We start from the raw sequence: 25,373 nt of genomic DNA on the forward strand, positions 1-25,373 counted from the left end.
GTAAAAGGAATTAATCTACGCACAACAATAGGGTGTCAGTTCTCCCCTGCCCCAGATTTCCCTGGGAGCCTGGCCTTGGTGCTGGTCATGCTGTGTGTGGGGACGGCAGGGGGCTGGGCCAGGTGTTTCCAGGCAGGGAGGCCCAGCAGGTGCTGCCTGTGCCCAGCAGTGGGTGCCCTGGAGTGGGGTGTCCGTGTCAGTTGTGAGGAGCGACACTTGCTGTCCTGAGAACTCATCGTCACTTGTGTTACAGCCTCTTATGTGGAATGTTGCCGTGTTACACTTTATAAGGATTTGGTCAATGATGCTGTGTGAGCATTTCTGGCGTTTCCTAGTAATCTAAAGTCTTGCAGTGAGTGAGCCAAAGAGTGCTTCAGCCCATTGCCAAGTGCTGTCAGTTCTATCTCCTAAGTCTTTTTTTCTTTGTAAGAGGGTCTCACTCTGTCGCCCAGTGATCACAGCTCACTGCAGCCTCAAACTCCTGGCTGCGAGCGATCCTCCCACCTCAGCCTCCTGAGTTGCTGGGACTGCAGGCGCCACCACGCCCAGCTATTTCCTAAATCTCTGCTGTCCGTCCTTCCGTCCCCTGCTTGCCTTCTCTCCTAGTCCAAGTTCTCTTGGTATCGGGCCTGGACTTCTGCAGTAGCCTCCTTGAAACCTGTTTGGTTTTCATCTCCTTCCCTGTGTCCTCTGTCCTGCTGCCAGGATGATGTTTGTCAGGTTGGAATCTGTGCTGTCCACGCTTGCGGAGTAGCTCCCCTTGCCTCCGGGGAGGGATATCGGTCTCTCGAGTTCATCTGTGACGGAGTGGCCCACCCCAAAGCTGGTGACATAAGGGACAACCACAGTATTGCGTGGGTGGATTCTGTGGCCTCACAAGGCAGGACGTAGGGAGGGGTTGGCTTGTCTCTGCCCCTAGACGCCTGGACCTTGGCTGAGAAAAATGTGCAGTGGGCACCTTGACAGGCGGGGCTCAGAGGGATTGTTGACCGTGGCTGGCCCCATGTGGCTTCCTGGAAGGAGCGTCCCAAGGGGCAGCGTCTGGAGAGACCCTGGCAGGGTGCCAGGCTTCCGGCCTGGGATTGGGAGTCGGAGGCTTCGCTTCTGCCTGGCTGTCCTGGTTGGAGCAGCCCACCACGGTCCTGGGGGTGCGGGTTGCGGCGAGGGATGGACATAGACCCTGCGGACCCCAGCTCTGGAGGGGAGGTGTGTCGGAGTATTTGTCACGTAGGGCGACCATGTAATTTTTATCCAAACTGGCTATTCGTGAGAGTAAAAGGGAGCTCTGTCAACACTAAGTCAGGCAACAGGCATCCACTGGGGCTGCCTGGACCCACAGGGCTGCCCGGGTACCGAGTCGATGCCCTTCCTGACCTGGCGGTACCTGTCCACTGTTGCCTGTGGGTCTGGTGCCCGACGGAACTGGCTGTGTTTCATGTCTGTTTCTGTCCTGCCCTTCCTCAGCAACCGTCTGCGGCAAGCTCCTGCTCCCCAGCGAGCGCTGGCTGGAGCGGTGGGCGCGTCGTGGAGTTTTTTCTCGGCTCCTCGGTGCGCACCGTGGACGTGCCCCAGCCCCATCCTGGGGACTGTGAGCATGTGTGGTGTCTTCCGGCTCCCCAGGCTCCCGGTCCCTTTGGGGAGGACAGCCCGTGTATGCCCCAGCATTTCTGCTGAGCAGGTATCTGCTCTGCAAACGATGACTGAAGTTTACAGTATGTGAAGTTGGTTATGTTTGGTTTTACGTGAAGTAAATTAACTTTTAATTTTGTATTTTACGTACGCTAAATCCATGGAAGAGTTCTTAAAGTTAAATGGGTGTTGGGCAAACAAGGAATGTATCTATCAATACATTAACTTGGTAGGAAAATATTAACATCCAGTTCTCTAGAGAGAGAGAAAGGGGTTAAGTCTTCTGGTGTCTTTGGTTGCGTGTGTCTGACGGACGTTTGCGTGTTGTTCTCATGGTGGCTCAGTGAAGTGGGTGCCATCCTCTGCCCATTTCACAGAGGCTGAGGAAGAGGAGGCTCAGAGACCTGCCCGTCCCACACTGGTCCGTTGCGTCTCGGCCCAGCACTCGGGAGAGGCCCTCCGCAGGTTCCGTGGGTAGAGTATGAGGACGTTCCCTCTTTTTCGGAACAGATGTTTTTATTCTATACTTAATTAAAAAATCAAGCAATTTAGAGAGTTTGTCCTGAAAATAAAAAGCACCGGTATTTAGCGAAGTCCTCTTCACCGTGGCTGAGCGGCTGCTGGACGTCAGGATGTGCTGGCTGCAGTGAGCCGTGTGCTGGGGGCAGGAGCCGCGGCACTGTGCGTCATCTAGAACAGAAGTTCTCGCCTTGCCTGTGAAATACTGTTTTCTGAAGGAAAGGAAGTTCATTAGTGACTTCTTAGAAGTGCTCGGCTCTGGGTTTCTTTGATTAAGGGGCTCGGAAACTTAGGTGAATGACCCCGTCACCTTCCAGATTTCAAAGCAGAGGGTAACACTTTAGGTTGAGAATTCAGAGGGCTGGAACTAGCATTCTAGGGAAAAATCTGATACTCCTCTTTGTTCCCATGGACTCCGGGTTCGTTCACTCGGAGCGCAGCGTGTGGGGTCTGCGCGTCGGGAGGTGGCGAGTGAGGTAGAAGCACCAGGCCGCGTGTGGTGACCAGGCCACGTGTGGTGACCAGGCCACAGTGGCTCCGAGGGAGGAGGCGGACGTCACCTTTCTCATTTGTCGGCTAAGAATAAATGGGACTTCCGAGTGAAAGCTTGGGCTCCTCACCTTTGTGTAACTTTTATCCTTTTCATCTTTATACCTGGATAATTAAAAAATCCCGCTGAGGTGTCTGCGTTTCCTAGGCTGGTGCCCTGAGCCTCAGCCTGGGCACGTTTCAGGGCTGTCCTTGGTCAGGGACTGGACTGTGTCACCATAGCCCTACTCTGACACGACCCGTGGGAGATTTCTTCTCCAGTCTGCTATAATTCCTTCCTTTATCATGAACGGAAGCTGTGCTCTTGTTCCTAGGTGGTAAGTGTTTAAAAAAGTTCTGGAAGATGCAATGAATTGTTTTGATAATTTATATTTATGTTTTAAGCTTCTAAATATATATGCAACATTTTAAAAGCTTTGTTTTTTTTTTTTTTTTCAGGCACAGATATTCAAACATGGAAAACGTGAAGACTGTTTACCCTATGGTGAGGTTGATTTTTGAGAGGAGGTATATTTGTGATGCGAGTTTGCCCAATCAAGTGTGTGTCTGTAACATTTTAGTGATAGGTATAAAAATCTGAAAGTTAGTCTATTTGGACACTGTCATTTTTCTTTGGTTTTGTTGTGTGTGTGTGTGTTTTAATAATTTGACTTTCAGTAAACTTTCCTGGTCATTTGATGTAGAGGAAAGTGCTGAGGGTCTGGGTTTCGTGACACCTGGCTGCCTGTGTCTCCCACCTGGCGGAGCCTGGCGATGCTGGACGCAGCCCCACGTCTGCCGCGGGCCCCTTGGCACCCTGCAGTGGCTGTTCCCCTCCTAAGCCACGGCTGCCACACTGTGCTTTCTGCCTCATTCCTGTACTTTCAGACTGAGCCTCGATTTGTGAAAATAAGGGCAGTGCTGCTCTCCACAGAGGGCTCACTGCTGGGAGCAAGAGGAACAGCTCAGAGTGCTGTGTTTTAGAAGGTGTATGGCTTTCCCATTTGAATGATAGTCCGTTTTTAAAAAGGTCTTTCATTATGGAAATTCTCCAGTACATACAGAGGAGGAACATGGAGTAACAAACTCGTGTTTCTGTCCCAGGGTTCACAGTGTTAGTCTGTGGCCTCTGGTCCACCCATACTCCTCCCAGCCCCACCCTGCTGTCCCCTCTGTGTGTCTCAGCGCATGTCTCTAAAACACAGGCTCCTGCACGTGACCTCGGTGTCCTCACGCCTGAGAAAATGAGCAGTGATTGCTCAGTGCCATCAAATACTCACACCTGTCTTGGAAGCCCCACTGTGTTTCCTGTGTCCCCCCGGCAGCCGGCCTCAGGCCTTAGGCCCCCTCTGTGGTCCCAGTCTTCATCCCCCCCGGCTCCCCCCATACCCCTTCCTCAAGGCCCCCGTGTACCCCGCGCCCCCTCCTCCAGACCCCCTGTGCCCTCTTCTCGAGGTCCCCTGTGCTCAGTGTGAGCTCAGGCCATCACCTGGATCGGGGTCCCTGGGAACCATCTGGCTCAGGGCTGTAGGTTCACACCTGGGGGTGCAGTCGGAGGGTCCCGCGTGCTTCCTCCCTCTGCTCTGAGGCGAGCGTGTCTTGTTTGCAGCTGCCACCGTCCTCCAGTGCCTTGATGGCTGCAGACTCCCTGAGAGCAACCAGACCCTGCTCCGGAAGCTGGGGGTGAAGCTCGTGCAGCGGCTGGGGCTGACCTTCCTGAAGCCGAAGGTGGCAGCGTGGAGGTGGGTACCCTGCAGGCTGGCAGGGCACGTGCCCGTTGGTGTGGCTGGTGCTGTGGCTCTTGCGTCAGGCGGTGATGGCAGACAAGGCCGACTCATGAAAAGTGTCTTCTGCTTTCATCTTTTGCTTTACTCTCAAAAGTGTTTCTGATTTTGAAAGAAATGATTTTCCTTTTGATTATTTTCTGACTTCCTGAAGCTGGGGTGGGGACAGGAAACAGGTTGCTTTGCATTTTCTGTGAGGTCTCCCTGGCCTGGGCTTGCCGTGGGGCAGGCCCTGTTTCCCTGGGTGATGAGTCTGGGTTATAGGCGTCTTTCAAAGGAAACGAAGCTCATTCTTCAGAGTTTATTCAGGAAACGAAACTGTTTTTGCTGTTGCGGGGATGCTTTGACAGACGGAGTTTGGATTACTGGCTCCTACACGCACAGACTTTTCTAACGTTCTTAGGGTGCTGTGTTTTTGATAACGTTCAGTTTTATTTTGAGTATTAATATATGTGTTTTGGGAAGGAATTATTTGATTAAGTTCAGCTCAATCTTTGTTCTGAATTATAGCAAATTCCAAAGAAGTATGTTGTGTTTTAGTGATGATTTACCGAAATACCCTTTGGTGTTCAGCATACACCTCATTCTACAGGAAGTTTATTAGACAGGATGTCAGTGCCTGTTTCTAAAATGCCATGGAGAATGATGCGGTACGTGTATTAGGGTGTTCTCCAGAGAAACAGAACCAGCAGGGCATGCGTGAGTACGCACAGAAAGAGGTTTATAGTAAGGAATTGGCGTACGCAGTGATGGAAGCTGGCAGGACCCGAGACCTGTGGCGCGAGTTGGCAGCCGGGGACCCAGGAGAGCCACTGGTGTGGGTGGCTCCTGGCTGAAGGCCGGCAGGCTCGAGACCCAGGAAGAGCCACATTTCAGTTTGAGTCTGAAGACAGAAAACGGCCAGTGTTCCAGATGAAGGGTCATCAGGCGAGAGGAATTCTCTCGTATTTGGGGAGAGTCAAGCTGACTGGATGAGGCCACTCTGAATTGTTCGTCTCATCCAGAAACAGCCGCACAGACACGCTCAGAATGGCGTCCACCAGTAACCGGTCGGGTTGACCCGTAAACAGCCACCACAAGTGCTAAAACGTTCACGTGGGAAAGAAAATGATTTAGTGTGGTAATTACTTTGTTCAGTCGTATTGCCACGTTAATGTAATTTTTAGCATGATTGGGTTTAAGTCTCCCATCTTGCTATTTGTTTTCTCTCTTCCATCTTCTTCAATTTTTCCTTTTGCTTATCTTTTTCCCGCTTTCATCTCTTCTTAGATTTTTGCTGTATCTTTTAGTGCCATTCTCGACGGTATCTTCCTGTAAAGAGGATGAAGTTTGGTTCTGGCAGACTGTGAGGTTACCAGCGCGTCTCCCTCTTCCTGCCTAGTCTTGGTTTAGTCCTCGTTAGGGTGGGTTTTCTCAGTGCTTGTTCTCCAAGGGTGTTGTTCTTGCTCCTGCAGTGTGGTCCCTGCTTCAGGGTGTGGCCTTTTAAGGGGTCTTAAGTGAAGGAGCCTCCATCCCCTCCCACTGGGCCCAGCTCTCAGTGACCCTGATGGCACATGACCCCGTTTGGCGCCGCTGTTCAGACACATGCCAGGCCTGTCCTCCGTCCTCATCCTCGCTCAGCTTAGGGCGCTGTTGTGCGGACTTGGGGAGTTCCTTCTCAGCAGCTGCTGCTCCCCAACCCCGTCCCATCGCGCTATCTCGGCAGCTCCGCCCAACGAGACTGAGGCTCCCTGGACTCTGCCTTCCTGCCGCAGTTCAGAGAGCACCTGGGAGCAGAGGGGAAGGTGAGGCCCTGTGGCTTCCCCTCTGAGGATAACAGCCCTGCCTTGGTGGTCACCTCCTGCCTACCCGCGGGCGGTCACATACTCTGTCCAGGTTTTGTAGTTCGTGGCAGAGGGCGGGCGAAAGTCTGTCATCTTTGTAGTTTCAGCCTTTGGTTGCTGAGCATCATGGTGGGCACTTTTCCTGTGAGGTGACCCACGTGCGCGCTCACCGAGGAGAATGCTGACCACAGCGAAGCCGCGTGTGAGCGCCTGCCACCCGCGAGGCGGCTTGCCGAGTCCTGTGATGGCTGCTGCGTTAGTTACTGCAGCTGTGTAACAGAGGACCCCAACATTTAGCAGCTCAAAACAACACATCTTGTCCCTCAGGGTTCTGTGGGGCAGCAGTCTGGACGGGGCTTAGCTGGCTTCTCTGGTCAGGGTCTGTCCCGAGGCTCCACAAAGGTGTCGGCCGGGGCTGCTATCATCTCAGGCTCAACTGGGGCGTCTGCTTCCAGCTTCCTCTCGTGGTTGTCGGCAGGGTTCAGCGTCTTGCAGGCTTTTTGTTCAAGGCTCCCAAAGTCAAGCCCCGTGTGGGCCTCTCCGCAGGGCAGCTCACGGCACAGCAGCCTCCTGGCACAGAGAAAGAGAGGGTGACCGAGTGGAGGCCAGTCTTGTGAGCTGATCTCGTGAGGGGCTGCCCATTACTCCTGGTGTATTCTCATCCGAAGGGGGTCCCTAGGCCCGGGCCTCGCCTGGGGGAGGATTACAGGAACGTCAGGAGCGGGGGCAGGCACAGGCCACCTTAGAAACTGCCCGCCACTCTCTTCCTCCTCGTTTTCCAGAGTTGGAATTTCTCTAGGCCCAGAGAAACAAGATGAGTCACTCAAGGCCACAGTTAATGGATCAGAGCTGGTGTTTGAGTTTTGTGTGCTGTCTCCAGAGCCCAAGTGATTACGTTCTAGGAGTCGACCTCAAGCTGCAGCCCCCCGTGTCCCCCCTGTAGCCCGCACTGCGCCTTCTGTGCCGCAGGCCGCCTTGGGAGCCAGCCATGCTGCTTGCCCCGGGCTCGGCTTCAGAAGGAGAGGCAGTGTGTGTGGGGCCCTGCTCGGTGCCAGGCTGGTCTGCGTGCTTCTTGCAGACCTGCCTGTTTATCTGTGTAGCAGCCTCGTGGGTAGGACATGACTGCATGTCCGTTTTACAGAGGGGAAACTGAGGCGGGGAGCACCTCGAGCTGTGCAGAGCCATGCAGTAGGGGGCTGCAGAGCACGCGGGGAAGGGTGTGCGCCCGCCTGCCTCTTAGGGTGAGGTGTGCGAATGCCCCTCCATGGTGTTCCTGTCATGTGTGCTCTCACCACATGACTCGGGACTGGGCGCGTGCTCACAGCTGCGTTTCTTGGCAGCTGACGACAGCGCTCCAGGCTCCTTCCTTTGCGTCCTGCCTCTGCAAGTGCGTGGAATAAGATTCGAAGTGACACTAAGGTGTTGGTTCCTGTCATCAGGATGGGGTGTGTTAGCCTCCGGATTGTAGCGGCTGACCCGAGCATGCTTCGCTCTGCGCAGGTATCAGCGCGGCTGCCGCTCTCTGGCTGCCAATCTGCAGCCCTTCACTCAGCAGCGGCCTGAACCGCAGACGCTCCTTGTGCCTTCTGACTGCCACGAAGACGACGTCCCAGAGGGCGTGGAGAGCGTGATTGGTACGTGGGCCACAGCCATGCTCCCTCGACCACCTCTGGTCCTGGGCGTCATCTGGGCCGTTCCCCTTCCCTCTGCAACCGTGCGCTTCTTCCCCTCCTGGTGCTGGCACCACCTGGCCATCCGTCACCTTTGCTGAGCACGTGGCCCCTGCCTGTCTTCTGGACCTTCTCTTCCCGGGTACCCTGGAACCTGGCGTGTCTCAGCCCCTTTGCCACGTGGCTCCCATGCATCTGACCCGGATGCGCTGCTCGCCCCGGGTGGCTGGGTAGCCCCGCAAGGAAGGTCTCCAGCTCCCTGGCCCCTGCACCTGCTCTGTCCCTCACACTTTTCTCAGGAGCCGTCTCAAATCCTCTTCACCACCTGACACCTCATAGAGCCCTTGACCCACTGCCCTGTTGCTCCCATGGTGGCTTCTGCTGCAGAGCCCCCACTGTGGCCACTGTGGGACTGGCTCCTGTCTGCACCCCTCCTGTGCTGGGTAGGAGGTCCTCCTGCCCGCACGGCCACCCCCTCTCCTCCTCCCTCCCCCTCCCTGGGGGTCCCTCGTCTGTGCGGGGGCCCTTGGCATGGGCCTTCTCCTGGGGCGGGCGAGCAGCTGCTCTCTGCTACTACTTTGGTGAATCTACTCCTTAGAAACAGTGGCAAAAATTGGCTTATGTGATTATTTGAAAATGTAGAGAAGGAATTTTTTTTTTCTTATAGTTAAAATTAATATTGTTACCATGATTCCCTTCAGGGTGTTCTTCTGAGTAGCATGCAGGGTGGGTGCCCCAAGGCTGGGGAGTTCAGACTTTATCTGGAACACGGTCTGGTGATCCCGCGGCACACGTGGGCCTCACCTGCTTCCTGTCTCCACAGAGCAGCTGCTGGTCGGGCTGAAGGACAAGGACACCGTGGTGCGGTGGTCTGCCGCCAAAGGGTAGGTTCCCAGGGGCGGTGGGGTGGGCAGGCGCCTCGGCACTTGCCAGCCTCCCATCCTAAAGTGCTTCACACGTGATGTGAGAGCCGCAGACCGTCACAGATTGGGGGAAGAATGATTTTTAAGTTTACGCTTACTACTTTACATCTTAGTTTAAAAGATAATTATTGAGGTGGAATTTTAGTCTCCTTCGTCATCTTGCCTTTCTGGCCAGGGTGTGCAAAATGATGAGCAGGCCAAATTTGTCCTTTTAAGAAATCTTTTAAGTGTTCTCTTCCTTACTTTTCCACATCATCATCACCGTACCCTCTCCTGTTCCCCGACAGACGAGAGGGGCACAGTCCCCGGTAGTGACGGTGCTGGGAACAGCTGCTTTCGTGGGGTGAGCAAGGGCCAGCATCTTGTTCTACCCCACGGCAGCCGAGCAGGCGGGGCTGCTGTCATCCTGGTCGTGCCTGCAGGACTGGTGTGCCTCGGTGGAGGACGCGGGGCAGACCCAGCAGGGCCAGGCCGTGAACACAGTGCACAGAGCCCTGGCCTTGAGCCACACAGAGATGTTTGGGTGTCAGGGAGACCCCTGTTGTGGAGGAAACAGCAGGGTGTGAGGGGCTGGCAGGTGCTGGGAGCCGAGTTCCACCGGAAGCTCTCCTGGGAGACCTCCACAGGCTCGGGGGCTGGTGGGGCTCACATGGGCCTGTGCGTCTCTGTCCTGACGCGCAGCGTCTCAGCCGACATGTCTGGCTGAGCGAGATGGGTGGCGCACAGTGGGAGGGCTGGGGAGGGCCTTCCTGGAGGCTTCTAGCCGGGACCCTTTCCACGAGTCTGTCTCTAGGACTTGGGCCATGAGCCGGCCCCAGGGCTCCCTTGTGTGGAGCCTGGACCCCACGTCACAGCTGCCGGGGGCTCGGTCAGAGCCCGGGGGAAGTGGGGCAGCTCAGCCCCACCGTGGTGGGCTCTAGGTTGAAGCCCTCAGTGTTCACCTGGTGCCTCAGTGCTGTTCACTGCGGGGGAACGGCAGTGTCTGTGCTGTTGCGGTCAGAGGGGACCGTGTGGCCTGCCCACTTGCCCTGGCTGCCCACTCGCCCCCTTTGCCTCTGCCCTCTCCTCAGAGCGGTGGGCTCCTCGCCCGTCTCCGTATCGTAACACGACGGGCTCCCTGACAGGCAGGCGGCGCGTTCTTGAGCAGAACTGAGGGGGCTTGCCTTGGGTCAGCCTCTGCCTTCACGTGCTCCGGAGGGACATTTACACGTGTGGCGTGTGCCGCCCTCGACAGGCCAGCAGTACTGACGGTTGTTGCTTTTCCGTTTCAGAATCGGCAGGATGGCTGGACGGCTTCCCAAAGAACTGGCGGACGACGTGGTTGGGTCTGTGTTGGATTGTTTCAGGTACGTGAGACGACCAGAGGGAGACGTGTTTCTGTCTCAGCCTTACGTATGGAAGCAGTGGCTTTTCTTTCCCTATATCCTTTTATGTTTTCTTCCAATTGAACTCTTTGTCAGGACCCCAAAAGCTTCCTTTCCTGCTTTTTGAAGTTAAACTTGGGAACTCTGTTTCTGGTACATTGCTTATATCAACTCCACTATATTCGAAAACCTTATTCACAAAGAAAAGTCAGTTTTGAACATGCACACGTGGGAAAAACTCTGGTTGTCCGAGCAAGAGTCAAGTCTGCACCGTCAGAGAGAACTTTCTGGGATGATGGAACGTTCTGGATCTGTCCCTAGCATGGCTGTTGGCCACAGGTGTTGCTGAGACCCTAAAATGAGGCCAGTGTGACTGAGGCCTGAGATTGAAATTGAATTGGATTTTGATGAATCGGAATTTATGCTTAGACGGCCACGTGTGCCACGCCACGTCTGCCTTGGCCTCTCGGGGGTCTGTGGCCTGCAGAGGCGTGCGGGGTCCCAGCCTACGCAGGGTGGGGTGGTCCCCCGCCCCCGAGGGCTCTTCGTCCTGCTGTGTCAGTGTCTCCGCCAGCATTCAGGGCCTGTCACGCTGCCCTTCGTTAGCCCGGGACGTCGGGACTGTCGCTGCAAGGCTGTGACTGGCGTGGGAGCTGCGCTGTCAGCACTGTCGGGTGTTCCCGTGCATGTTGCCTGTCAGTCACCAGGGGCAGCTCCGCGAGCAGCCTGCAGTGCTGTCTTCCTTCTGGAGCAGGTTTCTTGCAGTTTGCCTCCAGCCTGCCTAGTGACAATTTAAGGAGTGTAGGAAACAATGTGTCAAATATTGGCCATCTGTTTCAGAAAAATGCTGCATGTATGGCAAATACTCTTCTGGCGGAAACATTCCTAGCAGAAAACATACGCCCCTTACCGTGATTGCTTTGTGGGTGCCTGCGTTAGAGGACAGTAGCCTTCAGCCTCTCCCGATGTGCTTCTGCTGGCTCATTTCAGCGTGTGTCCCTGGAGCTCCTCCCTGGCGGCGGTGGGACACGGCCTTCTGCCGGCTGGTGACACCGCGCCCTTCACGGCCGTGTGGCAGGTTCCAGGCCCAGCTCTCCACGTCTGTCTTGCTCTTCTCTGGCAGCTGAGCCTTCTGCTCAGTCAGGCCGAGCATGTCCAGGTGGACTCACCGAACATCTTCTCTCTCACATTTACTGCTTCTCTGGACTATGTGTTCCTTCTCCCAGCTCACAGTCTTGGTCTTGTTTCTTCCGTCCTGGCTAGTTTCACGTACCCGCTCACGGCCCCCACCGTTTTCTGCTGTGACCACTCCACCGAGACCGCCTGGGCTTGGGTCTGAGGCAGGAGCGTGCTTGGCTGCCGCCTCCCCCTGTGCCCTGGTCCTGGGGATAGGGTCCCCTAGGCATGAAGTGTGCAGTGGCGCCGTTGGCAGGTCCTCTGGACGGGGCCACCTTTACATAGCGACTGTCCACCAGCTTCAGTGAACTCATTTAATTCGGGAATAGACATTGGCCTAACAGACGTTTGTTTTAGTGTATTTGAGTTGTCATAGTGTTGGTATTTTGTAAAGTTCATTCAAATCCTTTTAAATCTTTATGAAAGTGTAAAACACCTCTCTCTAATCACAATCCTAAAGGAACAAGTACCCACGTTAGATGTTGAAAATGGTCACGCAGCCTTTGGGTGCTTGTAAAACGTGGGACTCAGAGGACGTTATCATTGTTGTTGAGTCTCCGTGGACGGGGAGCTCTGAGGGCCGGCTGCGTCTGTCGGCCGCCGTCTCCTCAGGGAAGGCGCTTGCCAGAGACCTGTTGAGTGAACGGTTACTCCTCGACTCTCCTGTCTAAACATTGCTGTGCTTTATTGCCAGCTAGTAATGCAATTTAGTTAGTTTTCCTAAACATTCCTGTGCTATCACCTTAATCAGAATCCGTAAAGGCCCTATATTTGTTTTGCTTTTTGGCAAAGTGTGTTTCCATGTTTCTGCTGGCAGTAAAGTATGGAAACTTCAGAATAGCCCTCATCAGCGTAAGAAACGGTTACTCTCACTACAATGCCAGAGTCGCATTGTTAGGAGAGCTTCTGAACCACTTCAGGAAAATTTTTATTGAATGTGAAATATTACTTATGACTTAATTCATTGGCATTACAATTATTCATTAAAAGTCCATATTTCGACTGGCTGCCCTGAAAAGCCATCTTTGCATTGTTCCCGGGTCCAGCTTCCTACTCCCCTCAGCCACCTCCGCTGCTGCGGGCTCCGGCAGCCTTACCGCCAGTGTCGTGAACTCTTGCTTTCCTTTCAGTCCCTCCGTCAGGCCTCTGTCGCCCCCGTGTCAGACGCAGCCGTGGACACCAGCTCTGAGATCAGCGCCAAGGCCTCAAGAGGAGAAGGAGGTGGCGGAGGATGGAAGAGACGCTCTGCTAGTGGGAACACTAATGAGGACAACGGGGCGAGGAGGCTGGCGGGGTGATGAGGAGGGAGGAGGAAGGTGATAGTGAGGAAGAAGATGGAGATGAAGATGAGGAAGCTGAAGATGATGAGGATGACAATATCAATACCAAGAAGCAGAAGACTGAGGATGACTAGACAGCAAAAAAAGGAAAAGTTAAACTGAGAAAAAAAAGTTAAAAAAAAAAAAAAAACAAATGCCACTGTGAACTGTTCACCTCCACTTCCTGTCTCAGAATCTAAATGTCACCTTGGAGCAGAGAGGCCACCCGCCCCCAGGCAAGCCCCCTACAGGTGGCACGCGCTGCCCACCATCTAAACCTTGAGAATTTGCAACGGGAGGAAACAGGAACCCAAACTTCCAAGGCCCGGCTTTTTTTCTTAAAAGTACCTTAAAAAGGAAATTAGTTTGTATTTTTTACTCACACTTTACATTTTTGTACGTATTGCTAGGGGTTGGCCATTTTTAATGGTCTGGGACGACCAAACCAGCCTTCGGAGCATTCTCTGTCCTACTTCTGGCTCTGCCTGAAGTGTGCCCATATTCACTATAATCTCCAAGGAGAGAAAAACCTTGTTAAATAGAAAAGCAAAAACAATGAAAAAGCATTCTTATTCAGAGCATTCCAGTAACTTTTTCTGTGTATGTACTTAGCTCTTCTGTAAGTAGTTGGTTTGTGTGAGATGATGGTTAAAAAGGCCAAAGATAAAAGTTTTCTTTTTTCTCCTCTTTTTGTCTTTGGAGTTGCTGTTTGTTTCTTGGCCTGTTTGATGTATGTGTGAAACAGTGTTGCCCAACAACAAACTGGAATTTTGTGTTGCTGAGTTGTTCTAACAAGCAAGTTCGTATTTTATACGGTACAAAGAAAGTCTGAATACCACTTCATTCTAATGTTTTTATCTTGAATTTGATCACGGAATTAAGCAGTGGGGTATCAATTTAACGAAGTCTTCCTCCTCCTTTTTCTAACATAATCTTAATTTGATAGAAGTCCTGTCTTTAGGCCTAGGCTTTTCTGAAGTGTATTATTACTTCTAACGGGAGTGGGGGTGCTGCTCCGTGACCTCGCAGCTGGAGCCCCACGGTGGGGAGACGGGGTGGGCTGGCAGCCGGGTGATGCGGACTGCGGAGCGTCCCTGCGCTCGGGTCTGGGGCTGACTCAGAACTTGAGCTCGTCATCAGGACATCTGAAGAGAGGTGCAGATGAACGCGGCAGTTATCTTCATGTTAAATGGGGGTGTTTCATTCTTCCTCCAGCTGATGTTTTGGGATTTACCAACAGGGTTTAGTGAGGCTTGCCGTGCAGAATGTGGCCTTGCGGCCTGCACTCCTTGCTACACCGTGGGCTGTGACCCCAAAGCTGACAGAACTCTGGGTCTGATGTCTGTCTCAGGGACTTTGTTGTGCTCAGTTTTCAGGAGACGGATAAGGCCTGGCATGGCGGATGTCTGGCGCTGGCGGAACTGGGCAGGAGAGGCCTGTTGCTTCCGTCTCGACTTGCAGAGGGTAAGTAGGTGAAGCCCTGTCAATCCGTGTACGCTGGGGTCCAAGCCCACCTCCTCAGTGTGGCCCAGCCTTGAACGTTTACTAAGCATTTGCACGAAGGAGTGTATCCGACCCGTGTCTCTCAACCCGTTTTCTCATATCAGTCTTGATAACTTCCTAATTGCCTTTTCTGCCCGTTGTAACCTGTTAATGCCACAGATACCCTGCATACCTGGTTTTAGAGGCCTTGAACCATTGTAATGTCTGATTTTCTTAGCCCTGGAACCAGTTTTTATTCTCGAGGGTGGTGTTGCCCGTGAAGAGCACCTGCAGCGGTGCCGCACTTGCGCTGTGGAGCCGGGCGTCGCTGGCAGCGCTTGCGTCACTGCAGGGACAGTGCTCCGCTGAGTGACGCTTCTGCCAGCGTGGAGTCGGGGTGCAGGGCCAGGGAGGCTCTGCTGTGGGCGGCAGCGGGTGGGGACGGGCACAGCACAGTGGGTGCCGGGGTGCCGCCTCAGACCAGTGGCCGGGCTGTCGTGTGCAGCCCTATCTGGTGGGGGACAGCCCCGGGCATGGGCGGGGGGAAGGGATGTCTGCGAGGGATGGAGAGGGCTCCGTCCCAGGAATGTTACCATGGACGCTGCGCACCCAGGGAGGGGACGTCTGCCTGAGTCAGGACGTCCGAGGTGGTGTGGCTGTGCCTTTTACCAGCCCGAGCTGTGGCGGTACCTGAAGTGATGGCTTTGCACTTGGCGTCGTGATGCATGAAGAGATCTTGCAGAGCCTGCAGTTTTTATTTAATCTGCTAATTTTTTTTAACAGCTTTATTAAGATATAGTTTACATACCATAAAGGTCACTTTAAAGCATACAGGGAAGTGGGTTTAGTATATTTGCAGAGTTGTATGGCCATCACCATAATTTAATTTCAGAGCATTTTCATTGCCCCCAAAGAAACCCTGTACTCACGAGCGGTGATCTCCCTTCCTGCGCAGCAGTCCAGCCCCGGGCTCCTGCTAACGCTCTTTCTGTCTCCACGGATTTGTCTTTTCTAGACATTTCCTGTAAATGGAATTGTAATATGTGGTCTTTCGTGTCTGAGTTCTTCCGCTCCGTGAGCTTCGATGCTCCTCCATGTGGTGGCTGTGTCAGCATCTTTCCCGTCCGATGCTGAGCAGGTTTCCCTCGTAATCTGCACCACACTTGGTCCTGTCCATCGGTCGACGGACATTTGGTTCTTTCTGCCTTTTGACCATATGAATAATGCTGCTGTGGAGATTTGTGTGCACGTTTTGTGCGGACATACGTTTTTGTTTCTCTTGGTAGCCCTAGGAGTGGAACTGCTGGGTCCTGTGGTCACTCTGTGTTTAACTATTTACGAAATCACCAAACTTTCTAAAATGATCGCACCATTTTGTATCCCCACCAGCAGTGCACGAGGGTTCCGGTTTCCCCACATCCTCACCGACACTTGTTTTTATGGGTTTTTTTAAATGATAGCCATCCTGGTGAGTCTGCACCCCCTTGCCAGTTGGCATCTGCAGTTCTGTATAAATCTAACCGGCTACAAACCTGCTGTTGGCTACCCTGAGCACTGCCATTTTAAAATAAAACTACTGCGTCGCTCTTCTAAAGATGTCCAAGGAATCTAGGTGTCTGAATAACATTGTGTTTATCATCATCCACTAAAGATTTTGTAGGCAGGTTTTCCTTTCACAGGAATTTCATCCTTCCTTTTTCTCTGTGAGCCATATTTCCATTTGCTTTGCCCAGAGAACTTTTTCTCCGTGGAATGTGTTTCTGTGCTTAAGAATCTTTTATCAATCTCCTTATCATGTATCTGCAACAAAGAGAAAGTATGTGACTAGAAACTTTAACTTTTACAGTTTGTGTGGCCATAAGGTGCTAAACTTTTTTTTGAGACAGAATCTCGCTCTGTTGCCCTAACCAGAGTGCAGTGGTGCAATCACAGCTCACTGCAGCCTCCACTCCTGGGCTCAAGTGACCCTCCTGCCTCAGCCTCCCAGAGTCCTGAGACTACAGGTGTGAGCCACCGTGCCTGGCCAAACTGCTAAACTTTTAAAAGTTTTTCTAAATTGAGTTTAAAAAATTTTTTTAGTACAAAGTTGACCAAAACAACATAAAATAGCATTTTATTAAAATTCAGCTCTTAATAAGATGGATTTCTATTAATAGTTTGAGTTAGCTTTTGATGAGTCATGCTTTTGCCCAGAATAAGGCAAAGTTCTACATCAATACTATTTTTTATCTTTATTTTTAGCTCAAAGTACTAAAGAAGCCTTGTTCACATAAATAAGTAGTTGGGAATGGCAGGAATTTTGCTTTTGCTATGCTGGTGGTTTGAACTTTTCCAGGTTTGCTCCAGATCACCGTGTGCTCTGTCTTTGGGCAGCTTTGCTGGGGCCTCCGCAGTCTCGGTGAAGGGATGAACCGAGAACCACCTGCACCGTGGAAGGGTTTCTCACCCAGTCCCTGGAGTGCTCCCTGTCCTCCGCGCCCACAGCGCGGTTTCCCGTGTTGGGTGAGGGCCTGACTCTCAGAGTGGGAGAAGGCGCTGCTGTGACAAGGGATGTGGGGGAGAGAGCCCTTTCTCAGGTAGAGCTTCGGGAGTGGAGGCTCCGGAAACAGTCTCTGCGTTGCTGAGGCCTGAGGGGAGCAGGACCATACTTGGCCCCCAGTTTATACACATGCACACATGTGCGCACATGTACTCACATGCACACCTACATGGGCACACACGTGCATGTACACACGCACACACACTCCCACACGTGCTCACTTACGTACCTTCACACGGTCAAACACACGTGTGCACACCTGCTCTGCTGTCTCAGCTATAAGGTTTTTCATCGAGTATCATGGCAAAATACTCTTAACGACAACACAGGATTTATTTTGTCTTCACTTTATGTATCTTTAAGGTTCACATGAGTGTTGGAAAATTAGCAACATACACATCATTTTAGGGAATGGAGAACAAGACTGAATAAGCCGGAAAATTCACTGTAACATCATAAGCAGATAGAACAATTGAAAATACCTTCACCGGTAACACGTTTTCCCTAATGGAAATAAATTATTTGTATAAATAGCCTCTTGATGTTTGTGTGTTATTTAGTCATAACAAATCACAACATTCTTTTACATAGTGTCTTTAATGCTAGTACTGAAAATGTTTTTTCCTAATTTTTTTCAGTAATCGTTATTTATTTCAAAATACACAGCTAAATCTAATAGAAAACCAACTAAAACAATTTGTTCTAGTGCTAAAATATTTGTAAGAAAAGTATTGTGGAAGATCTCCCGTAAGATGGCTTACACCTCAGAGTCACCTTCTGGTTCCACACGTGTCATTTGACATTTTACAAAAATGAAAGCGAAAGTTTAATTCATCGATCTTAGAGTACATGAGTCACAGATGTTTGTACAACCAAAAGTAAAAGCACCTTTTAACATTCGTGTCTACTATTTACAAAAACCGAATTGCAACTTGTTTCTGTAGTTTGAGGAAACTGCGTTTGCAGAGACCGACCAGGCAGGAGGGGGAGGTGGTCCCTCGACCAAGTGCCACAGCTGGGGCAGGCGCGCTCGGACTTAGGACACCCGGGTTCTTCTTCGCAGAGTGAGCACTCGCGCGGTGTCATTCGGCTTCGCTCTCTTAGCTCCTTGCTGGGATTTTCCTGTGTCTCTTTGGCTTGTCCTCTTTTGTCCTTTGGGTCTGAGGTCACATGGAGCCTCTTGACTTTCCGTGGAACTGAGAGTGGGCGAGTCTTGCGAGCAAGTGGCCTCCTGTGCTGGGGGCTCCCCGTCGCCCACCCGGACGTTCCCTGGGCTGTAGGCTGCCAGCTGGCACAGGGCCACGGCCGCTGTCTGCTTCTGCTCCTCGCTGCTGTCCACTGCGCGTGCATCCGGGGCCTTCCTGCTGGGGCTGGTTGACCGGGCTGCATCAGCGTCCTGGTTGTCTTGCTTCGTCTCAGTGTGGCTTCCATCTCCGGAATTTTCTGTTTCAGTCTTTAGAGCAGCAGTTGCAGCCGGTTCTGCACCTCGTGGTCGACTGGGGAAGGCAGACCTCGCAGGCCGGGCATTGCAGGGGTCCCGCACCGAGAGGTTGAGAGGCAGGTCCTGCAGCTCTGGGAAGCCTGCGGTTTCTACCGGGGAGCTGCCTGCGTACACAGGTCCCTGCACGGCTGCCAGCTTTGTGTCTGATTTCGTGGAGAGGTTGAGGGGGCTTGTCCTGGAGCTGTCCTCTGGGCTGGAAGGTGGGGCCTCGGCGAGGAGACTGGTGCTGCCTGTCTGAGTGAGCGGTTCTCCGTCCACAGTGCCGAGGCTGGAAGAGGCCAAGAGAAAGCTTAGCAGGAACTTGCTTAGCAAAGCGACCATGTAAAGCAGCTGGAGCAAGTACAAATGTGGCTAACTGAGCCCAGCCCAAAACATTACCTTGGAGGTTTCAAAAATGAAATTTCTTACCTTTTTGGAGACTCCGCTCTGTTCGGGGGAGCCTGGGCGGCATGTGGGCATTCCACGCTTCTCTTGACAGGCTTGAAGGCTGTGAGGCTTTGCTCGGGCTGGGGGGGTCTCGCCAGGGTGCTGGGGGCCGCCTTGTTGGAGAGGTCGCACAGACCCTCGCACGTCTGGCTTGTCTGTGTGAAGTTGGTGGGGCTCGGCCTGCCGGGGGAGCCCGTGGCCGCGCTGCCCGCGCGGGGGCTCATCTTGGCCCCCTCTGTGTCCTTCTGCCCGGCCTTGGCAGGGTCTTTGGCCTCAGGGACTGGACTTCCTTTTTCAAACTCAGTGTGTTTTTTGTGGGAGTTCGAAGAGTTTAACTTGGAGGGACCCGAGGCTGGGTAGACTGGGGGGGTTTCATCAAGTGGGTGGGAGCTTTGATCTTGTGTGATGCCCGTGGCGGGCGGGAGTCTGAGACTGTAGGAGGAGAACGCAGACTCTGGCCTGTAAAATCCATAAGGAATTGGCAGGTTGGAGTGATACTGCTGAAAAAATCTGTAGTGGTCGTATGTGGACAGAGGTGGGTTCAGGTGCTTAGGGGTTGGCCCCGGGGGAGGTAGGAAGTGTCTTTGGTCTTGAGTGCCGTAGAGCGACAGCAGGGGCGCGTCACACTCGGGCGAGCTCCCAGCCAGCAGGTAGGGTGAGTAGATGGTGGCCAGCCCATGCTCTGTGTAGAAGTGAGGTGGGTACTCTGGGATCGTGGGGTGCACATAAGGGGAAAGGGCCCCAAACCCCTTTGTTGATGAGATTTTAGGCGAAAACTCTGGCGGGAGGAAGGGTGAGCCAGCTTTCCAGGGGTAGCTGGGTGCGTGGAACGCAGACTTGGCGTGGAAGGCCGTGGCCTTGGCCGTGGGGCTGGTTAATGCCAGCAGTTCTGGTCCCTCGGCATTTTCTGGCCCCTTGAGTCTGTGCTCCCCAACTGGAACAAATGCCGACGGGCGAACCACGCCATCCAGGGCAGGCTGGGTGCCGGGGGAGGCTTCTGGAGCTGGGCTCGGGGGCGCCGTGTCCTTACGGAGCACTGGCTTCTGTCCCGGGCACCTATGGGGCCCCCGAGCTTGCAGCTCCAGGTTTTCCTTGACGTCTTCCTTGGCGAAGCTGCGCTGGAGCTTTGAGTCAAAGCCGGAGAGTCCGTTTGTGACAGACTTGGAGGCGGCCGGCTGAGCCGTGGGGCTTGGCAGGGTGGTTTGCTTGGGGTCTGTTGAGTTAGCTTTAGGGCACTTGGGAACTCGGTCTTGCTCTGACACTAGTGTGATGGAGTTTTTGCAGAGGCCGTACTTCATGTGATTGAAGAGATGTGACTTCTCATTGCAAGTGAAGGGACACTGGAAACATTTGTACTTGAAGGGCTTTCCTGGAGGCCTTGGGATGTAATGTGGCTTTTTTGGCTTTCGCTCCTTGAGAAGACTCATGGCACCTCTCTGTGTTTCGGACTCTGGCCTTCTGCGTGGCGTGATCACTGCTGACTCCTGTGTAACTCAGACGTGGTTGTTTTTAAAGCCTGACGTTTCCTTTCCTTTCTAAGCACTTTATCTGGCGTTGGCTCCACTTGCCCAGGGTCTACCGAGGAAAGTCTCATGCGTCGGGTGGCCGGAGCTGCGCTGTGGACAAATGACGGGTTAGTGGGTTCGAGAAAAGCTGGCCTGACCTCGCTCACATCACTGCAGAGACGCGGCACGTGGCGCACTCGCGGCCCCACCTCCCTGCTCCTGCCAGGACGCAGGGACGCAGCTCTGTTCTCGGGTAGCCCGGCTGCAGGCTTCCCCACGAGTTTCTGTTTTCCTGAACCTGACCTGAGAGAGTTGCCTTGGGCCAAGAGGAGCGTGGTGTGTGGAGTGCTGCGTGTCAGTTCTGGGACTACCTGTTGTTCACTGAGTCTGGGGAGCTTTGGCCCTGAGATCTGCACCTTTCCTCAAGAGTGCCCCCCGGGGTTGAGAGGCCAAGCCCCGACTCTGCTTCCCCCGGCACTGTTCCCAGCGCAACCTGCACGGCCATCACCACCGTGAGCTCACACACTCGGAGCAGTGCCCTTCAGTTAAATGCTTTGTGGCAGTTCTGCCCACTTTAACCACGTTGGTGTATTCCGCGATTGGGTGTTTCACTTGAAACATGCAGCTCTACCCTGACTCCTTCCAGAGCCACCAGTGAAAAGTCAACTTTACCGTTAAGTAGCGTTTATGTTTCTCAAGGGACGAATGTAAGTCCGGTGTGTTAACACAGATGGTTTGAAGTCCCGGAGTGACTGTGTGTTCCCATGCTCTGCACCACTTGCTGATGTGGGTGAGCTCCCGTGTTGACCCAGCCCTGCTGTCCAGGAAGCTTGGCCGCGCCTGCAAAGGCAAAACCAAAGCTTCGCAGCTCCGCCGTCCAGGGAGAGCAGCGTTTGGTCCCCGTCACGGAGGTGGTTGGGTCGTGGGAGAGCGCTGTCAGGAAGTGGGCCCAGGCTCTGGCCACGCCCACTGGTGCTGCAACCTGCCAGGGCCTGCGAATGTGTCTGGCCTGGCTGTCCGGACAACCTCAGAAGGTGTCCCTCTCCCCTCCCCAGCTCCAGGTTTCCTTTCGAGGCCGCTGTGCACATACCTGGGTGCTCGCTCAGCTCCTGACCTAGCACTGGGGACCAGGGCCCGGGTCTGTAGGCTCCCGACAGCGCCCAGGCGAGGGCGTGCGGGCAAGGGGCTGGGCCTCGGTGCCGTGGATCAAGGCTGGGCACTTTAATTCGTGTAAAAAATGTAAAAAGGAAAAGGTATTTAGCTTCCAAATATTTTTAATAGTTTAAAAATTAAATTTAAATGATTTAAGAAAAACTGTTTCAGCTGGTTTTGTTCTGAGGCATGAGCAGATATGCTCGGTCCTGCGTCTCTTTGAGACTTCACATACGAAGCATCACCTTCTGGACGCTGGGTGGTTAAAACAGTCCACTGAGCAGCTTTTTAAACAAAATGTGGATGGGAAATCTGAGAGGTCTGTTGTCACAAAATAAAACGTCATTCTCACCCACGTCTCCGTCCCTCCCACACACCCTACCCAGATGAGGTCACGCGAAGCAGCTGCAGGAATGGGGCCTTGATTTTCACATGGATGCCTTAAATTCTAAGAAAGCTGCCTGCTTATTTCCCAGCAAACTGGTTTCTCCACTCATTTATTCATATTTCTTAAAAGCACAAAGCACCGTACTCTCCCCACCACCAGCTGCTTCTGTTAACGCATTTTAAGTTCTTTAGGGCATGTACTTACTAAGCAGTGGTTTGGGTGGAGAGGAGGGCTGTGCTGTGGACGGAGCTCCTGCGTGGCAGTGAGGGTGGGGCCTGCGTTTTGGGTGAGAAGTAAGATGTTTGGTTGCCCCATAGCCTGGGAGGGTGTCAGGTGGACAGAGTTCCAGCCGGTGGGTCGGGGCCGGTGACACCCTGGGACCAGAACCCGTGCCCAGCGGCACCCGCACCGTGTGCCGAGGCTGCAAGGCGCCGGGTCAGAGCCAAGCAGCCTAAACGGGCAGCAATAGCGTTGCCTTTCCACTCCTCCCCTTATTAAAAGAAAAAGTGGGGAAAATTCTTCGTGGCTCGGGCCGCACCTGGGGGCAGGTCTGCCCTGGGTGGAGGGGGCACAGCAGCCCGGCCTCCCTTCAGGAGCCGGAGGAAGGAGCGGGGCCTGATCCCAGCTGAATGCGGGGCCAGCCGGGTAAGTCAGTGGGCCTGTGCGGGCTCGCCTCGCCCTGCTCCCGGCCCCGGAGGCGTGGGAACCTCTGTGAGGCAGGTTCCCAGGGGTGTGTAGGATATGTCACGGCAGAGATCTGAAAACCGATGATTCCACCACTAGCTGGAAGCATCACGATCAAAATGATGACAGCTGCAAAACGTTTATCAAGTGAGAGCCGCGTCCCAGCGATACCAGGCGGGGACGCACACACGCCACCCCCACCTCTACAACACGAGAGCTGGAAGGAACAAAAGATTCCCTCAGGGTTTAAGAAAGTGAAGCCTTCAGTTTTAGAAGCAGCATTATTTCCTATTGCTGACACTTTCAGGCAAAAAAATAAGTAACCCATATTGGTTAAGCTTTCCCAAAAGTCTCAAAGGAGGCAAGTTTTATAAAAGTTGACCGACTATCACCGCAGAGAATGGTTTGGGGAATAATTGCTTTTATGTTAATATGTTCTTTCCGGTCAAATATTGTTGTCTTTGAGGTTTTGAGCTCTGCCATTTTTGTCCTTGGTCACTCAGCTCACGGGGCGGCAGACAGGGCTGGGGAGGAGGTGCCCCCCGCGTCTCCTTCACAGGGACAGTGTTTTAGGGTTTGATCACCCGAAGGGGATTTGCTTAAAAACGGAGTCTTGGGGCAGCAGTTTTGGTAACCTCGGATAAACCGACTGCTCAGGATTGCACAACTCGCTGATGAAACAGAGAGCAGGGCTGTTTCAGATGTGGGACGTGCAGTTCGCTTGATCTATAAAACTGCCGTAGCGTCGGGGTAAGCGGGATAGAACCGAGGCTTCTGTAAGCTTTTGGGGGTGACGTCAGCGAGAGCTCTGTCTCCTGCCTGCGTGAGGTTTGTGAGGGTGAAGAGACTAAACTGACCGCCGGGGCCAGCCAGTCACACCTGTCTGTGACACAGAGGTCTGGCTCGTCTCCGTCTGGTCAGCTTATTCCTGCTGGGCTTCGTCTCTGTCCAGCTGTCCTGGCAGCTGTCAATGCTAAAGGTTCCAGAAAGAGTGTAGTATTGCCAAAACAGTATAATCCAGAACTTTAAGTGTTTACAGTAAGTTTGGATTTGCATTCAGAGGTAAAGTTTTTCTAGGGGTGGCAAGACAGGTGATGTGTTCCTTTCCTGGGGGAGGCACATTTCTGTCCAGTCAGTAGCTGGAGAGCTGACTGTTGAGCCGCTGGGGGCATGCTCTCCCCCCCCACCCCGCAAAGTTTGGGAACCGTGGTATTCACATGTTTAAAATGAAGACACGAGCTCGACCCTGAGGGAGGCTTCCCCCCGCCTCCCGGTTGCCGTGCTGGCTTGGCTGGAAGCGCGAGGAGCGCGGACATCTCCACCCGGCTCCAGTCTGGGCCCAGGTGGCTGTTGCTGAAATGCTGCCAGGGTTCCCTTCTCTGCCTGCCCCCGAGAGGGGCAGGTTCGTGTGTGCTCTGTACCCCAAGATGCCTCCTTGCCCTGCCCCGTGTGACGGCCTCCCTCCCCAAATCATTTCACACCAATCTGCCAGTGGAGACAGTGTCTACACTGCAGAGCATAAGAGCAGTGGGGATGCAGTGCCTTGAAAACATGCACAGGGTCCATCCAGCATGAGCTTTCACCAGGGTTTCCCCACGGTGTTCACAGATGCCCCTTTGTGCCTTTCTGAGTATTGTAAACGCCTGTGTTCAGTGGATTTACTTTGCCCCTGGAAAGTGTCGGAGCCGAGAGCGTGTTCCTCTTCCTGTTCCCTGTGCACCCATCTGGGCATAACTGCCCACACAGTGCTTTGAACAGCCTGTGGTTTCGGTTGGCCACAGGGTTTTTGTTTGTCTTGTTTTCAAAGCACGAAATTGCCAGGGTACTGTCTTTCGACAGGTCCCTAAGTGTGAACAGCTATGTAGCTGCCAGTTGCTGGGATACTAGTGAGTGGCTGGCACGTCCAAGACGTCTCTAAGGAGTTTGGACTTTCAAATACAGACAGGAGAAAGAGCTTTCTTTCTTTTTTTTTTTTTTTTAAAGAACTTTGATAGGGCACAATGGAGGTAATTACAGCCTAACTTTATAGGACGTTTCTGTGACAGGCTGGGCAGCTATGCCTGTCATGTGCATTAGCCTGTGAGCTGGAGTAATGCCGCAACGTTCCTGTTGGTGTCCAGCTGTCTGGCAGGGAAGCTCGCCGGGGAGAACGTTCTGAAGGGCTTGCTATAATTACAATATTGTGATGTGGCGTTATTGCATAACTCAAGGACACGCCATTGTCACCTACCCACTGGGGTGTCGCAAGAACGAGATTTGTGAGTTTTTCTGCAATTGAGCTTTTCCAGTGATTGACCGCCACTCCCTCCCAGCCTTTTGGTTCTTTAAAATGAAGGATAAACTTCAGGACAACCATGACCTAGGGAGAAAGACAGCTTTCTGGAATATAATTTGGAGAAATGGATCCAGAAAAACAGCCAGAGGCTCTTCCTCGTTTCAGCAGGGGGTCCTGAGTCACGGGCACAAGCTCTCAATGGTGAACCCACACAGCTCGAAATGCTGGACGCCGTATCAACCGACCGAAGCTGAACCTGCCTGCCCCGTTTATCTTTAAAAAGCCAGTCTGAAACACTGGAAGGCCTTTGTTAATGAGAAATAAAAATTACGGTAACAGAGTAGATAGGTTTTGCTTAAATGAAGTCTGACTTTCGTCAGATTTGGCCAGTGATTTCGTCAATAATTCTTCTCATACAAGTCTGATTTATGCGAATTTCATATAAGGACCAGCCCCCCCCCCCCACGTGTGTACATATATAAAATCTTAACAACCAAACAAAAACTTAACCTCTTCAAAGTTTTGTTTTTGTAAGCTAATGTTAAAATAGTACTTATCTTAAACTTCTAAAGTTTAAAAAAATCTAGAAATTAAAATCGCCTGTCTGATATATATGTACATATATATATGATCCTTACCTCTTTTATATTGAGATGTATTGTTTATTTTTAAGGTAAGGAACAATT

At 52.9% G+C, this 25,373-nt stretch overlaps 2 protein-coding genes across 2 annotated transcripts in view; one reads left to right on the plus strand and one right to left on the minus strand.

Annotated features, from left to right (window-relative positions):
• TBCD (tubulin folding cofactor D) overlaps nucleotides 1-25,373 on the plus strand; it is a 133,380-nt gene that overhangs the window by 26,714 nt on the left and 81,293 nt on the right. The window contains exons 8-13 of the mRNA XM_012656443.1: nucleotides 3,136-3,181; nucleotides 4,286-4,418; nucleotides 7,784-7,917; nucleotides 8,777-8,837; nucleotides 10,148-10,222; nucleotides 14,105-14,199. Of these exons, the coding sequence (XP_012511897.1) occupies nucleotides 3,136-3,181; nucleotides 4,286-4,418; nucleotides 7,784-7,917; nucleotides 8,777-8,837; nucleotides 10,148-10,222; nucleotides 14,105-14,199 (544 nt within the window). The remainder of the gene's footprint in view (nucleotides 1-3,135; nucleotides 3,182-4,285; nucleotides 4,419-7,783; nucleotides 7,918-8,776; nucleotides 8,838-10,147; nucleotides 10,223-14,104; nucleotides 14,200-25,373) is intronic.
• ZNF750 (zinc finger protein 750) lies at nucleotides 17,793-20,110 on the minus strand. The gene is made up of 2 exons (XM_012656441.1): nucleotides 18,666-20,110; nucleotides 17,793-18,525 (listed from the first exon to the last, which is right to left on the minus strand). Exons 1-2 carry the CDS (start codon nucleotides 20,108-20,110, stop codon nucleotides 17,793-17,795), a joined length of 2,178 nt encoding a protein of 725 aa, XP_012511895.1.

Source organism: Propithecus coquereli, unplaced genomic scaffold (genome assembly GCF_000956105.1).
Source record: "Propithecus coquereli isolate 6110/MARCELLA unplaced genomic scaffold, Pcoq_1.0 Scaffold501, whole genome shotgun sequence".
In the NCBI taxonomy this organism is placed as follows: Eukaryota; Metazoa; Chordata; class Mammalia; order Primates; family Indriidae; genus Propithecus; species Propithecus coquereli.

What these genes read in the sequence shown, in the direction of transcription:
- ZNF750 (XM_012656441.1), bottom strand. Translation starts at nt 20,110, where the DNA reads ATGAGTCTTCTCAAGGAGCGAAAGCCAAAAAAGCCACATTACATCCCA. An exon ending in AGAGCGGAGTCTCCAAAAAG is followed by an intron (nt 18,526 to 18,665) that starts GTAAGAAATTTC and finishes GGCCTCTTCCAG; the next exon opens with CCTCGGCACTGTGGACGGAG.